The 16,713-nt window shown below is 58.6% G+C and overlaps 2 protein-coding genes across 2 annotated transcripts; both read left to right on the forward strand.

The window, feature by feature from the left end:
- Positions 1-1,338: 1,338 nt before the first annotated feature.
- ENPP7 (ectonucleotide pyrophosphatase/phosphodiesterase 7) lies at positions 1,339-5,549 on the forward strand. Its single transcript, XM_062011164.1, has 5 exons — positions 1,339-1,612; positions 2,694-2,839; positions 3,637-4,257; positions 4,854-5,067; positions 5,461-5,549. Exons 1-5 carry the CDS (start codon positions 1,339-1,341, stop codon positions 5,547-5,549), a joined length of 1,344 nt encoding a protein of 447 aa, XP_061867148.1.
- Positions 5,550-13,142: 7,593 nt separating this feature from the next.
- CBX2 (chromobox 2) lies at positions 13,143-16,713 on the forward strand. The gene is made up of 5 exons (XM_062011121.1): positions 13,143-13,214; positions 13,307-13,350; positions 13,840-13,905; positions 14,852-14,921; positions 15,364-16,713. The coding sequence occupies exons 1-5, from the start codon at positions 13,143-13,145 to the stop codon at positions 16,711-16,713; spliced, it is 1,602 nt and encodes a 533-aa protein (XP_061867105.1).

Consider the following 16,713-nt stretch of genomic DNA (forward strand, 5'->3'; position numbering starts at 1 on the left):
CCAGGATGGCTCCACAGAGCCCTGGGGGTTGGCACAGGGCTCAGATCAGGCTCCATCCCACTACAGCTTGGGCTCAATTACCCTGTGTGCAAAGGAAGCACCCACAGCTGAACTCCTGGCGTGTGCTGCCCATGAGGTCTGTGGTGGGATCACTTGAACCTCTTGCAGTGTCTTTGTACAATTATCCCACGTCATGGCTGGGAAACCAAGCACAGGGGAAGAGGTGGCTGAGACAATGATGCCCTCTGAGGAATTGGTCCAGATGGGAATAGTCAGGGATGCTCAGGTCTACAAAGAGACTGTCATGGGCCAGGGAGAACAAACCATGGCCTGTGCATGGGACTCATCTGTCCAGCCCACCCTTGGGGGATAAATGCCAAGAAATGACCCCAGGCAGTGCTGGGCAAACCAGTGGAGATGGCTCTGCTCAGCAAGAGAGGGGATGTCTGGGCACCTAGGAGGCAAAGCATCAAGGAATAAACCTGAGCAGAGGGAGATCAGCAGTGATGCAAAGTTTGAGAGTCCAGACCCTGGGGAACCAAGTCAACCTCTGTTACGTAAGTCTACAAAAGCCTGAAAGTCAGTTTTGCTGAGAAATGAGTTGTCAGCAATGATTAAACCCCAGAGAAGTCATAAAACCAGCAGATATTGATAAAATGGGATGCTGATACAGTGAAGCTCAGCAGTGCAAGAGCAGATGAGGGTCACCCGTGGTGTGCAGCAGAGCCTGAGCAGCAGGGACTGGGCTGATGAGACATGAGGGCTTCAGAGCCAGGCTCATCCTCTAGAGCACCTCTGAGGACTACTGGTATGGCCAGGAGCCAGGAAAGAGCCTCCTTCCCAGCATGTAGCTCCACAAAGCCACACTCAAGGGTCTTGAATAAACCTAGGCTCCTTTCTCAGATGATGAGCACCCCTCTCAAGGCGGGCAAGTGGCCCTGGAAGGAGGATGAGTTGTCTTTTGAGGCTGAACTGCTGGCCAAGAATGAGGTCACCAAAAGGCAGGAGTGTGGAAAGGACAGTGAATGAGCTGCAGGGAGGTCAGAGTCAGGGGGTCAGGGAGGTCAGGGTCAGGGAGTCAGGGAGGTCAGGTCAGGGAGGCCACTGCAGCAATTCTTCCCACTCGTGAGTGCTGAAACTGCACCCAACACCAGACAGAGAAAGTAGATCTGGTGTTTGAGCCACAAGGAAACCTAAGCTAATCTACTTCAGCTAGACAAAAAATAACAGAGGGGCTCATTCTGATAAGAAGTGCTGTCTGAAGCTGATGGGCAACTGCAAGATTAGATAAGAACTGAACTTAGTCCCATCCTGCATGTATTAACGTGAGCACTCTGGATGTCTGGGCTGTTACAGTTCAAGGGCAGGAAGATGTTCACTCCGCTGGGGTTCCTGTTTGCTGCCTTCTCCTTGGCACAATGTTTCCCTGTGCAGCAGGAATCCAACCGTGGCAAAGTCCTACTGGTGTCCTTTGATGGCTTTCGGTGGAACTACGACCAGGATGTGGACACCCCCAACCTGGACACCATGGCTGCAGAGGGGGTGAAGGCGCTGTACATGACTCCTGCCTTTATCACCATCACCAGCCCCTGCCACTTCACTCTGCTGACCGGTGAGTGCCCACCAGGCCTGAGGCACTGCAGGCTGGGGAAGGGCAAGCTTGAGGCTTGCACATCAGTGAAGGTCGTGAAGTGGAGCAGCATCCAGCCTCAGCAGCACACAGAGCTTTAGGAGAGCTGTATTTTGGAAATGCAGCAAGAGATAAGGCAGTAGCTGCAGAAAGGGAGAGAACTGAACCTCTGTTTAGTGAAGGTGAATAGCACTAGACCAAACCCACAACCTCCTTTGACAAGATAAATGATTTTTCAGACAAGGGAGATGCACTAGATTTAATCTTTCTGGACTTCATCTGACACAGTGCCACACGGGAAATCATTAGTTAAAACGGAGGAGATGAGGATTTGTACAAAACCTCTGAGGTGGGGAAGTCACGGGCTGCGGGGGAGAGGGCGGCAGGCAGTGCTGAGAGGAGACTGTCAAGCCAGAGAGAGGGCAACAGGGGAATTCCTGGAGAATCGATCTCAGAGCCAATCTTATTTAAGATTTTAATTAATAACCTTGGCATAAAAGAGTGGAACATGCTAATGAAACCTGCTGATGGGAGAAGGCAGGGAAAGGCATTGTCGATACGGGGAGGACGGGGATATCATGCACAAGGAACTGTGCAGTCTGCAGGGCCAGAATAAGAACAAAAAATAGCTTTAAATGGAATAGTACAAAGTGCAAGCCTCTCATTGCTAACAGGAATTTCTGCTGCATGCTGGCCTCTGTGGTTGTGAACAACAAAGTGAAACCCCAAAGCAATTAGTTAAATGCAGGATAACAGGGAACCCTGCACTGGGAATAACTGGAGGACGCATCAGCACCTCCAGGTCAGAGGGTGCCCCTGCCCAGGTCAGACCCATGTGGGATCAACCCACTTGCCTGAGGAGCAGCCATCCCCCAGCATCTCATTTCCTGCCTTGGGAACTCCACTTTGTATGGGGCAGGGGGAGGAAGGAGGCAAAGCAAAGGCAAAGGGAGAGTTGGGATGTGATATAAGAGGTAAAATCTTCCCATTGCCTGGCACAGGGACGAGCTCCCCCCTCCAGCACTGCCTGTCTCATCCCCACCTTCCCCATCTCTCCTGACAGGAAGATACCTGGAGAACCATGGGGTGATTCACAACATGTGGTTCAACACCAGCACGGGTCAGAAGCTGCCATACCACAGCACACAAGGCGTGGACAGCTGGTGGGACAACGGCAGCCTGCCCATCTGGATCACAGCACAGAGACAGGCGAGTGCAGCAGCCTCTCCGTGCAGGAGGATCCTCCTCAGCAGTGTGGAGCAGAAGCTACAGGCAGCCACGATCTCTAGTGGCCATGAGCTAACATCCACACTGCCAACCACCAGCTAATTAGAACAGAAAAAGAAAATAAATCCCCAGACACTAGATGCATTTCAGCTTTATTAAGACATTAATAACACAGGTTCTCCTTTTCCTGGTTAAAGAACCCTCAGCCAGTTCCCTAGGGAGCATCACAAGCCCAGGGGTTTCACGTGCTCCACAGCACATTCCTGCCCTCCACAGCCTCATCCAGGCCATTGGGCATCAGCAGCAGTGGCTGTTCCTCCCACCCTGGGGACTGCAGCAAGGCTTCCCCAGACACCAGTAGGCTTTAAATTTGACTTTAAGACAGGACCTGAGACCTGGCCCAAAACACATTGCTTTGCCTTTATTTACCTGCCAGACTGGCCCCACTGACTGCAGGGTCAGTGCTGGGGTGACTGGAGCACCACACACCTTGGTGGTCCAGAGCTGGAAGGTCCATGCAAGGTACAAGCAGGTCTCTGTTTCCAAAGTTATGACAAGTGCCACTAACACAGTGATAAAACCAACACACAGGAGTTCTGGGAAGGGCAGTGCTTTTCATTAATCACTTTTAATTGGCAATGAGCAGGAAAACCTCATTAGAGCAGAGGCAGACATTAGGGGGCTGAATGAACTCACCACATTACTGGGTGGTCATGCATCTTATGGAGAGATGCTGCAGCCTGAGTTCAGGTGAGTTTATGCAATGTCTCCACTAACAGGGTTTAAAGACAGGCTCCATCTATTTTCCTGGAGGAAGAGCCAAATATCAAGGGGAAGAAGTGAACATGAAGCTGGTGGAGCCCCTCTTGTTCAACTACAGCAATGAAACCAACTGGAGAGAGAACATTGACACCGCCATGGAATGGTTCACAGTGCACAACCTCGACTTCATCGCCCTCTACTTCGGTGAGCCAGACTCAGCAGGACACAAGTACGGCCCTGAGTCCACACAGAGGAAAAACATGATCAAGCAAGTGGACAGAACCATCGGCTACCTGAGGCAGCGCATCCGGGAAAGCGGCCTGGGACCAAACCTCAACCTCATCATCACGTCCGACCACGGCATGGAGACTGTGCAGAAGAGGGATGAGATCCACATCCAGAAAGTGGAGAACTTCACCTTCAAAGACATCCAGTTTGAACTCTTAGATTACGGTCCAAACGGACTACTGGTGCCAAAAGAAGGGAAATCAGAGCATGTGTATTCAGTCCTGAGAAACGCTCACCCACACCTACACGTGTATAAGAAAGAAGACTTCCCACGGAGGTTCCACTACGCCAACCACTCCCGGATCACCCCGCTCGTGTTGTACAGCGACCCGGGATACGTCATCCATGGGGTAAGATCCACGTGCAGGCATCTCTTACTGTCTTTCAGGGATCTGACACTCTCCTCCTGCCCTTCTCTTGCACTCCTCCTGCAAGAAGTCCTTCTTGCACAGGACTGCCTTCTCTCAGCACTCCTGTACCTACCTGGCTTTCTGCCTTTGTGTCGGAAAGAGATGGAAACTCCAGCTCTTTGTGTGAAGACCTTCTCTGATGTTCAGAGAAAAAAAGGTCCAGAAATCTTGGAGCAGGACTCACATGAACACAGAGTATCAGTAGCAGGATGCTCTCCTAGTCTGACATTAAAGGAAGGTCCAAAGTCAGGGCCAGCAGGCAGCTTCCCATTGTGAAGCTCCTCAGTATGAGGAAATTTGGCTGCTCTGACATTTCAGGAGGGATCTTGCAGGATGTAATTGCCTCAGAGCTGTGCCTGGGCTTCAGCAAAGCTTCACAGAACTCACAGAAACCAAACAGGCTCTGGAATCCTGCAGCCACTGCGTGGCACACGGCAGCCCCGAGCAGCACAGGGGGCGGCATCCAGCAGCTCTGCTCTGGGGAGGGGGAGCTGGGCTGAGGGCTCCGGGCGCTCCCAGCCTCGCTCTCCCTCCAGAGGTACAAGGTCCAGTTCAACAAAGGGGAACACGGCTTCGACAACGCCGCCATGAACATGAAAACCATCTTCCGCGCCGTCGGGCCGGCCTTCAAGCGGGGACTGCTGCTGGAGCCCTTCGAGAGCGTCAACGTCTACCCGCTCCTGTGCCAGCTGCTGGGCATCGAGCCCGAGCCCCACGACGGCTCCCTGCGGGTGGCGGCCGCAATGCTGCGTGAGTCCCGCGCCGTGCCCGCGGGGACGGCGACACCTGCCGGCAGCCGCCGCCGCACCGGGACCCCCGGCAGCGACCCCCGCACCGCCGCACCGGGACCCCCGGCAGCGACCCCCGCACCGCCGCACCGGGACCCCCGGGAGCGACCCCCGCACCGCCGCACCGGGGATCCCCGGGAGCGACCCCCGCACCGCCGCACCGGGGATCCCCGGGAGCGACCCCCGCACTGGGGACATCCTGGGAGCGACCCCCCCACCGCTGCTGGGGAGCTGCCGCTGGGACACGTTCCCTGCACGAGCTCCCCCGACGGTGGGGAGGAAGGGGAGCAGCTGCTCCACGGGACAGGGACAGACCACCAAGCTCCCGTTAAGCCCCTCATCTCTCTCTTTGCAGGTTCAGGTGCTCGTCTCCCAGCTGCCCAGCTGCTGCCAGTGATCCTGGGAATTGCTCTCATTCTGGGCTGCTGGGGAGGAATATACTGACCCCAACCCCCATCAGAGGTAGGTGACCCCCAGCACATCCAGCAACCCCCTGGAAGTGCTCATGTGCAGGCAGGCACATGCCCCGTTTATTCTTGGTCTCTCTGGGCTTTGTCCTCCTGTGAAACCCTGTGCTGCCCACAGCTGTGCTCTGCAGGGCACTCTGAGCAGAGGGACTCTGGATTTGTACTGCCCAGGTCAGCTCTGCCCCCACTCAGGGCACTTGCTGGGCTAGGAAGGAGGTTGAGGTGCCCCAGCCTCCTGCCTGCCTCTGCCTGACCATCCCCCTGTTCCCTGGCACCGTTGTGCAGCTGTGCCAGGGCAAGAGGGCAGCAGCCTGAGCTCCATGAAGGAAGGGGGAACGCTTTGATGCTCATGGCTCTGCATGTGGCTGCAAGGGAAATAAAAACATAACTTTCTTGGTTGCCTTCACTGTGCCTATGTGCCTGGAGACCCATCAGGATAAGTAATTCTCCATTTAATTTCCTGGCCATTCCAGCACAGTGCACCCCCAGCTGATACCCACCCGCTGCAGTGATGTGAAATCAGCAACAGCAACGCTCTGCTTCCCTGTCCTGGCAGCCTCCAGGCAGCTCTACCAGAAACATGTGGCAAGATGAGGAAGGAGGACATGGCTCACAAAGACAACCCATCTCAGAGAATTACGCAGAGTTCCCAAAACCTGCCCAGATGACTGGTCCATGCTCCTCCAGAACGACCCAGTGTCAGCAGGGAGATGCCTCTACCGGGCACTGGGGTGCTCTGGGCTGTGGCAGCTGGAGTGGGTATACAGGTTGACCTTGACAAAGTCACCCCATGTCTGCCTAACCCCAACTTCCCCGTCTGCTCAAGGCAGAACGATTGGACCAGAGACAACTAACACATGTTGAGTATCTAAAGTAATTAAAAGCATTTGTTCTGAGTGCACCAGGAACCTCCTGTGACTGGTGCTGGGCTCTGGCACAGGGCAAACAGCCTTGGTACGCTGAGCAGAGAGTGGGCACAGCCCAGTGCCATGACAGTGGTGCTGGCAGGACCAGCTTTGCCCCTAGCCCGGGGCCCTGGGAGGGATTCTAAAGCCAACCAGTGCTTCCAGCCCCTGCCCCCAGATCCTTGGGTATCCTCAGCACCATTCTGCTTGAATTTCTGTCCCTTATGGATGGGGATAAAAATGCAAACACACCTCTGAGCTCCAAACCCACCAGCTGGATAGGTCCCCAATGCACTTACTCCATAGGAGCACCCAGGAGACTTAACCCATCTGCAGCTCTGATGCAGCTCTGGGGAGCTCTGGGAGGGTCATTAGTCCATCACATATCTTGGGGAGACAGAGGATGTGGCAGAGACAAGGCCAGGACCACCCAGCTCAAAGCAACCACCCAGCCCCAAGGCTCCTGAGCATGGGGCCACACAGAGCCTGTGCCAGCTTGGGCCACCCACCCAGTACCACTGGATGCACCCTGGATGCAAAAGCCCCTCGTACAAAGCTAAACTCCTCTCTGCAGGAAGCAGCCCAGGACCCCTCAGCCAGACTGGGGCTCAGGGAGCAGGGCAGCCTCCTGTCCCACAGTCCTGGTTCTGGCCCTTCCAGTGTGCCTTTGGCATGGCAGCTGCCCCAGACCCCATCCCTGATGCTGAAGTGCCTCTCCCCAACCCTGTGCCTCATCTCAGGGGCTCGATAAACATCTGTTGCCATAGAGACTTGCTCACTGCCTTCCCTGCATCGGCTTCACCCAACGAGATGAAACAAGAGACGCACACTCCTCTTGGAAAAACAGGAAGAAAATGTTTGGCTTGAAACCGCGCTGGGGGTGGGGGTCAGGCCAGCAGCAAGCCCGGCAGCAAACAACGGGGAGGCTCTGCAAGGGGACCCACACGGGCCCGTGCTGCAACTGCTGCTGGAAACAGGAGTAATAGTGCACAGCAACTTTGCCAACGATCCCACTGGGCACTGCCAAGCCCTTTCTGCACAGCTCAGCACAGCTGTGCCTGTTTTACAGGCAGAGGCCACCAGCTTGGCTGTGTATTGCTGAGATTCTGGTACCCAGAGCCCACAGTGCCCATAACACGACTGTGCCAGCCTCCACATACCCTCACACCGGGGCTCCTCAGGGTTCCTCAGCCATCACTGCTGCAGGTATGGAGCAGAAGTCTCATAGGGCTGGTGCTAGTTGAGTGCTCAGACCCACACAGGTGATGGTGAGTTTATATGGACCAACCCCCTGCCATGAACAGCTGATTTTTGCCTCAGCTGTGAAGGAGAATTCAGCTCCTCATTCTACAAGCAGTGTCTCAGTGAGAGAGGGCTGTGGCAGAAAAATATCTCTTGAGGTAGATACTGTGCTGGCTGAAGACTCAACCCTGCAATACCCCTGATGGGAAGATATCCACTGCCCCCAAAATCACACAGATTGCCACTGATGCACCCTGGAGCAGCTCTGGTCACTGGGAGGCCGGGAAAGCAGGGAGAAAGCCTCACATAGAGTTTTGCTTTGGTCCCTCACAGCACAGAGCATCCTCCCAGCTCCATGTCTCTGAACACTGCAGAAGCTGGGGCAATCGCCCTGAGCCCCCTCCCTGCCCAGAGCCTCCACCCCCCCCAGACCCTCTCCCTGCACACACACACACACATACACAGCCTTCTCCCTCGGGCTCCCACACACCGGTCTGACACACGGCGCGGGGATCAGCCGCTGCTCCCGCTCCAGCCGCCGCTGCCCGGCTCCTCCTCGCCACCCGTCCCGCTTGGCCGAGCCGGTGTCCCGGTGCAGTACCGGCAGCCGGCGGTCGGTGGCTCCCGAGCCGCGCTCACCGCCCCCCGCGAGCGCCCCGGCACCGGCGAGGGCAGCTGATGGATGACACAACGCCGTGCAGGAGCATCCCGCTGCCTGTCAAACTGAGGGTACCCGGCGCCACCGGCCTCTCGCGGCTCCGGCAGCTGCCCCGGGGACGCGCACTGCCGCCAGGTCTCGGGGTGAAAGGCCCCGGTGGGTTCCCCCGGCGAGGAATCCCCTCCGCGGTACCACTGGGGGAGAACGCAGAGCTGAAGCTCTCAGCGGCTCATGCCCAGGACCCTCCTCCAGCAGCCGCTGTGCCCGGGTGCTCCCCAGCTCTCAGCACCCACTGCGGCTCTGACTGCCCCACAACACGCAGGGTCACTCCAAGTGATGCTCTGGAGAGTCACATCGCAACCTTACATAAACCTTCTGGTGTTTTCCTCCCCTCTGGCAACACAGCCCCAGAATGACAGATACTTCCCAGTCCCAAACAGAGTGGGGCACATCTGCTGTTCCCCTGGTCCCTCCTCCCCATTCCATCTCACACCTCGTGGGCTCTCACTATGTGATGTTTCCACCAGACATTTACCAACAGCCAAAGCCCTCCCTGGCCTGAGAACTGCAGCTCCACCCACCCTCCCCTCCCCAAGTAATTCATTCCCCATGGCCCCCCTGCCCGGGGCTGGGGTCACACAGCAGGGCCCATCCCGCTGAGCATTGCATCCCAATTTGCTATGCATTTCCACACCATTTGCTTCTCTTTCTTTTTCCTGCACTAGAAAGATGGTTACTGCCCAGGGGGCCCCACTGCTCTGAGATGGTAACAGCCCAACACACAAACAAACACAGGTACACACACAATCGGTAGCAAAACTGCTGCTCTTGAAATGCCCAGACTGGGGGTGGCACATGTCCCTGAGATTCCCCCCGCCATGGACACAGGGCCTGGACACAGGGTGCCCTCTGGTCACCTCATCCTACAAGTCACACACTCCCATACCCATCACCCTCATCTGCTGTGCCCAAATGACATGCAGATCTCTGTGCTTCAATTGGCTGATGCCATGGGAAAACAGCCACCATTTGCCCACAACAAACATGGCAACCGTGGCCAAGCCACTCCTGGGGCTGGCCCCAGCCTCAGCCTTTGAAGTCAGGGTTGTCACATGCATCTGGCACCTTTTCAGACCCCCCCCACTATTGACCCTCATTCAGGAAAACCCCAAGCATGCAGCACCGGAGGGAAGTGCAGAGAACCCCTGTCAGCGCTCCTTCCTCCTGACGGGTCCAGGCACAAACAGGGAGACAAGCATCTGCCTGGGGAGGTGCAGGGTCAGGGTCAGGGCTCTTTGTGAGCCCCCAGGGAGCAGCCCCTTGCCACCAATACAAAGCTCAACTCGATGGACTCCCTGTCCTGCCACACTCGCTCCTGCAGCCCCGCTCGTTTGCTCCAAACCCCCCGACCTGTCAGCAGCACCAGTGATCTCAGGAAGGTCTGGTCTTCAGGTGAACACCTTCCTCTGACAGCCAACCTCCACCCCACTGCACAGCCCCCTCCCTCATGCTGCCCCAGCACAGGATATGCAGCATTCCTGGGATACCTGGCATGCTTGAGAAGAGCTACAAAATTCTGCTCCAACAGATCACTTTGGGAGTCTGAGCCTCATTTCTGGGAAGCCAAAGTTTTTCTCAGAAACTGTGGAGTTTATTGGCTTCCCTGTCATTCAGCTTTGCTGGAGCAGGGAACATGGCAGCCAAGTTATTTACTGCATGTCCCACGTTTCCCCAGGAAGGTGAAGTCTCCATCTGGGATGGAGAACATTGGATTCAGCCCAAAGGCCCCTCCAGGTGGAGCAGCAGCTTTGGCAGCAGCAGCGGCATCTCCCTGGGGAGCTCTGCCCAGTGCAGCCCCTGTGGTGGCCCTGGCCAGCAATGTCCAGGGAAACACTGGCACTGAGACTGTCCCCTCTGGCCAATTCAGCAGAAAGGGGACATCCCACCACTCCAGAGCCTGTAACTCCCCCAGGTTTACCCCTAACCCCCAGTCCCATCCTGTACATGCTGTCCTTGCCCTTCCCTGGGGAGCTGGAGGCAGCAGCAGAAGGCAGATGGACTGAGGCAAAAGGCACCCATGGACCTTTTTGTTTGTTTGTTTTACCACTAAAACATCCTGAAATGCCAGAGAGAAGCTGGGCAATGCTGGGCAATGCTGGGCAATGCTGGGCAATGCTGGGCAATGCTGGGGCAGCACCCCCAGCACCGGGAAGGAGTCAGCAGCATTTTGGTACCGTGACAGAACGGTTTGAATTGCAACGTAAAACTCAGATTTTACCATACAAACAGATGCAGGATCTTTTTATTCACTTCCTGTTTTGCAAATCTTCAAAGCCACAAGTTCAGCTTCTTTAATGCTCGAGGGGATTTGTTTTCTTTTGCTCTATCTTTTCCGAGAAAAAAGGTGAGATTATTTCATTTAAACACGTGGCTCCATTAAAGACATGGAGTGATGGGAAACCTGTGATCCACCTGAGAAAGCTGACACCCCAGAATGGAGGACAGACAGAGCTTGGTGAGCTTTGTGCTCCCAGGGAACACCCACTCTGCCCTTGGCCATCACACACAGCTTTTAAAACACACAACCTACAGCTCCAAACTGGGGAGAACTGGCTGAAAGCACAGAGCCCACTGTGGCCCAGGTGCTGACCAGGGCTGGGTCTCTGCAAACCCCCGGGGACAGGAAAGAGGTTTCCAGTCCATGGAGCAGTGCAGCCCTTTCCCTGTCCCACCAGGCAAAGAGGACTCAGGTCCCATCATTGCAGAGGCAGGAGTGGTGCTATGGCTGTGCAGCATTACAGAAACATAGGTTGCTGCTGGCAATGAATTGCTTGGGGCTGGGCATAGTGGGTCGGGGACAAAGCTGCTGGCACAGCTCCCTGCCAGACACTAGCCTTCCAAATGCTGCACATGAGACCCAAACTGCTGCTGCTTCCCATCCCCTCGGGCAGACACAGCACCTTCTCTCACAGCAGCCTTTTCTTCTTCACCCCAGGAAGGAAGAGAACAGCTACACTACTGCTGCATCCTGGCGGGGAGCTCAGCAGCACGAGCACCGAGGGGCAGCTGGGAGGAGAGACATCCCTCAGCGTTACCCAGATCAGGGCTGGATTCCCGGCCGCATTCAGCTCTCGGTGCCGGGGAGGCAGAGCCCGGTGACCGGGCGAGCCCCACGCACCGCTGGCCCCGAGCGCTCTGCACGCCGGGCACTGGAGCTGCAGCCACGCTGCCGGGGATGCCACGGCTCCGGCGCGACGGGGTGGAAAGTCACACGCGGGTTTTTACCGAAACTCAAGACGTGCTGCACACAAAGGGCTGAGCTGATGGAAGGTAAAGGAACTCTAAAGAAAGAAGAGCAGCGCTGGGCTGCATTTCTGTGTCACCTTTGGTGAGAAAAATGCTTCTAACACTTCTGCTGGTCAGCGAACAACCATAGTAATTGTGAAAAGAAAACAATAAAACGTGACAGCGCTCGACCTCAATCAATTACCCGGTGTTGACCCAGCACCCCCGGCGCACCCGCTGTCCTACAGACCCCGCGCCAGCCCCGCTCCGGTAAGCAAGCGGCCGCCTTCCCCTTCCATCATGCAGGGGCTCCCCAGCAGCGCCGTCCCCGCCCGCAGCAGGGACAGCCCAACGCGCCACTCTGCAGATCAAGAGGTTTTTCTAAATCCGGCATCGCTTACCAGAGACGGCACGGCCCGGGGCTCGCGTGGGGCCCTGCGCCCAGGACACCCCATCGCCCGTCCAGGTCCCGCTCAGCCCCCGCGCACCGCGGGCACCCAGGCGCTGGGGCTGCGGCCGGTCATTCCCCGCTGGCTCCTGCACGGTTAATCGCAGGCTGCGGGCCCGCGGCCGTAAACTCCCTGAGGTGCTGACTCATCTCCTTCCATGCCCGTGAAGCACCATATTTCATCGCTCCACGCCCACAGCGCACAACCGCCGTCTAGTAGCTCCTGAGGCCGCCTCGCCCGCCCCGATGGCGTGCGGGGCCGCGGCGCGGTGGGTACCGCGGCACGCTGGATCGTGCGGCGGGGAGAGGATTGTGGGCCGGGCCGTACCTGGCTCCCGGCATGGGAGCCCACCCCGCCGGGCGGTCAGGACCGCAACCGCCTCCCTCCGAGGAAATACGTTTTATTCCATTATCACCAACCAGTCCAGAACCAAAACCTTGCCGCCGCCTGCTCCGGATCGGCGGGGAAGGAGGGAAAGGGGGGATGCCCCCAGCCCCAGGCTGCGCCCCTGCCGCTGCTTTGTCGCCTGGAAGGACCCTGGCTGCCTGGGCAGGGAACCGCGGAGACCCGTCTCGGTGCAGGCAGTGAGCCCCGCAGGGCCAGGCAGGGAAGGACCCCCCCTCCCGCCGCTGAGCACCCCCCACTCCCACCCCGCCCGCGCCCGGGGAAACAAAGCCGCGGGTCTGGCCGTCCCCATTGTCCCCGCTGTGTCCGGGCAGCGGCCGCCCCCCGCGCGGGCAGGAAGAGGAGGGGTCGCGCGCAGACAATGCCTCCCCCCAACCCCCCCGTCGGCACGCCCCGCCCCCTGGTCCCCATTGGCCGGCGGAGAATTTGGGGAGCCCTCCCTCCTTCCTCCCCCTCCTCCTCTCGCCATCTCTCCCCCCCCCCCCATCTCCCCTCCCCGCCGGGCGCGCGCGCGCCGTATTGTGCCGGGGGGCGCGCGGGGATGGGGGGGCGGGGGCGCGCGCGCCCGCCATCGGGGGCGCGCCCGGGGGCTCCCCTTGTGTGTGCGTGTGCGCGGGGCCGGGGCCATGGAGGAGCTGAGCAGCGTGGGAGAGCAGGTCTTCGCCGCCGAGTGCATCCTCAGCAAGCGGCTCCGCAAGGTGGGACCCGCCGCGCCCCCCCCGCCCGCCCCCCCCATCACCCCCCCCGTCTCCGCCGCCGCTAACGTGCCTCTCTCGGTGTCTTTCCGCAGGGCAAGCTGGAGTACCTGGTCAAGTGGCGCGGCTGGTCCTCCAAGTGAGCGGGGCTGCGCGGCGCGGGGCTGCGCGGTGCGGTGCGGAGCGGTGCGCGGCCGCGGAGGTGCCGCCCGCCCGCCCGCTTTTGTTCGGGTCGCGCCGTTCCTTTTGTTTACAAATAAGCGCGGCCGCGGCCCGGCTCTCACCCCCCGCCGCGTGGGGCTCCGCTCCCCCCCACCCCCCGCTCCCAACCCCGTTCTCACCCCCGTCGGCCAGGTACCGGCCCCGCGCTCCCCGCTGAAACCGGACCTCCCCTGGGATGCGCGGGGCTCCCCTCAGCCCGCGGCAGCGTGGCCACCCCCTCCCCGATCTGCCTCACCCCGCTGCCGAGATGCGCCGGTTCCCGCGCCGTCCGGTGCTGGGTGCTCGGCCCCGGGCAGCGCGATGGGCCCGTTTGTCCTGGGATGAACTCCCCGGTGCTGGGCCGGTACCAGGGACGGTGCGGAGCACCAGACCCCCGCTCTTGCCCAATCCGTGTCTTCTCTTGCAGGCACAACAGCTGGGAGCCCGAGGAAAACATCCTCGACCCGCGACTCCTCCTGGCTTTCCAAAAGAAGTGAGCAAACTAGAAATATTTCTAAGCGAATGATAAAGTCAATTAACTTTTAATTGGCTGCGCGTGCGGTGGAAGTTGTGGAAACAACAGGCTGCAGCTCGCCGTGCCGCCTGTGGCACGGCCCTTTTGTTCATCTCCTGGAAGCCCAGCTCAGGTCCCCCTCAGCCGTTGGTGCCTGGCCTGGGCGAATGCCACGAGCTCACGGCCCCCACACGCAGGCAGCTCCTGCGCTGCCTCTGCCGCCGGAGCACGGCCCCACACACATCCAGCGTGGCCTGGGCAGTGCTTGGGAGGCAACAGCCGGCCCTAGGGGGTGGGTAGCACCTGGGACTGCAGAAACAGAGGACTCGGAAGGCACCAGAATGTACTTCTGGAGGGTACAGCCATGAGAGGGTCGGGGTAGCGGGTGGGAGCAAACGGTGTGCTCTGCCAGGGCTGCTGCCCGAGCCAAGCTGGGACCAGCGACGGTTCTGCAGCTGTTGCACCCCAGGAATCACCCAGGGAGGTACAAAGGGAGCTGGATGGCTACGGGAAGCACAGAGCTGGGAAATCTTCTGGCTCCATATTAATAAAAACCACTAAAGTTTATGATAGGGTTCAACTTTAACTCATTTCTGGATCCATGTTCTTAAGAGTAGAATCTGGTGCGTAGTGCAGGCAGCACAGTGTTTAATCAGCCACTTGTATTACAGCTCAACACTGGCCCTTCTAAACAAAACAGTATAGTAACCTGAGAGCACTGCCCTTCCCATCCCCTCCAAGTAAGTGATGTTCTCAGAGCCTGTAGGATCATCACATGTCAGTAGGGGTTAAGGAATAGTCTCAGGTGTTCCTCAGGCACGGAGACGGGAGCTGACCCTTCAAGGGTTTTTTTTAAGGACAGAAGAATGATTTTGTATGTTTTCTTCTGCCCTGCAAACGTTGTCCTCAATTGCTGCTTTTTCAGGGAGCACGAAAAAGAAGTGCAGAATCGGAAGAGGGGCAAGAGGCCCAGGGGCAGACCCAGGAAACACGTGGTGAGTCCTGGCAGTGGTGGAAATCCGCAGGCACGAGGGTGCCAGGGGGCTCTGGCCTTGGAAGGCACCAGCAAGTGCCTCTCCACAGCAGGGTGGGCTTGGCCCCAGGAGGGTGGTGAGGACACAGCCATCCAGACCCAGGTCAGGGGCTTGGATGGATGAGGATGGATGGATAAGGATGCCTGTGAGGACGCATCTCTTCATCACTGCTCTGGCAATGGGACTGAAGGAGGCAAAGGAGTGCCCTGGCACCAGAGTCGTGCCTGGTATTTAAGAGACTGTACTGTACGCTCCCTAACTCGTTCCATGGCAGAGGACAACAGATCAGCTCCCGTGGAGGAGCCTGTGTGTGACCAGGCAGCACTGAAGGGTTTGCAGTTCCCACAGTGGTTCCTGTGGTAATGTGTTAACTCTTTCCCCGTCCCTCTCCATTGCTTTGCAGGAACCAGAGATGCCTGCGAAAGCGAAGTCAAGCAGCTCCTCTTCCTCCACATCTTCCTCTTCCTCCTCCTCAGATGAAGAGGATGAAAGTGACCTGGAAGCAAAGAGAGGTCCCCGCAGCAGAGAGACTCACCCAGTACCACAGAAGAAAGCTCAGATCCTGGTGGCAAAGCCCGAAACGAAAGACGCTTCCAGGAAGAAGCGTGGGCGGAAGCCTCTTCCCCCGGAGCAGAAAGTGTCTCGAAGGACCGTGAACCTGACAAAGGTGCTGAAAACATCCCGGAAGGAGGCGGGTGGCAGCACCAAGCTGATGGGGAAGCTGCAGCCCCAGCACAGCACGCAGGGCTCGGGCATGGCCCTGCTGAAGGACCCGCCAGGAGCCTTGGCTGGGCTCAGCTCAGGGGGGTCGTCTGCAGAAAACCTGCCCAACATGCTGAAGGGCGGCTCGGCGAGCCCAACGCGGGCCATCAGCTGGCAGAGCTCCATCGTGCACTACATGAACAGGATGTCCCAAAGCCAGAGCCTGGCAGAGACCTCGCCCCTGGGCAGGCTGGCGCTGAAGTCGCAGGCATCCAGTAAGAGCGGCCTAGGGCTGGACTTAAAACTGAGGAACCAGAAAGGATCAGGGGAGCTTGGGCTGAGCGTGCAGGGTGCCAAGGGCGCCAAAGCTCCTGGCAACGGCGCTGCAGGGGACCAGAAATCGGGGTTTGCTGCGGGAGGCCAAATGCTGCACAATGGCAGCAAGACATCGGCGAGCTCCTCCGGGGCCGGCAGCCAGCCCGCCTCCAGCCAGGAGCTCAACCTCCAAGCTCTAAACCTGCAGAGCGTCAAGAACGGGCCGAGCGCGGCTGGGGGGAGCAGCATCCCCCGACACCTCTGCGCTGCCCTGGCCAAAGGCCCCGGCGCTGGCACAGCAGCCGGTGCGGGTGCCGGCGGCACAAAGGGCGGCACGGCGGGTGCCGGGCTGAACGCTGCCAGCGCCGCGGGGCTCTCGGGGGGGGACGGCAGCAAGAGCGAGAAGCAAACGCAGCGAGCAGGCGACAGGGACTCGGCCAAGAGCAGCACAGGCGGCGCGCAGGAGGGACACGCGGCCGCCGAGACCCGCAAGCCGGCCACCCTTTCCGAAATGAGCACAGGCGAAGAGACCAGCTCGGATTCAGACCGGGATTCAGCTTCCTTCCCGGGCGTGGGGCAGAACATGTCTGTCTCCATCCAGACCAGCCAGGACTGGAAGCCCACCCGCAGCCTGATCGAGCACGTCTTTGTCACCGACGTGACCGCGAACCTGATCACAGTGACGGTCAAGGAGTCGCCCACCAGCGTCGGGTTCTTCAACCTACGGCAGTACTGA

This window comes from Colius striatus, chromosome 18 (assembly GCF_028858725.1).
Source record: "Colius striatus isolate bColStr4 chromosome 18, bColStr4.1.hap1, whole genome shotgun sequence".
Taxonomy (NCBI): Eukaryota; Metazoa; Chordata; class Aves; order Coliiformes; family Coliidae; genus Colius; species Colius striatus.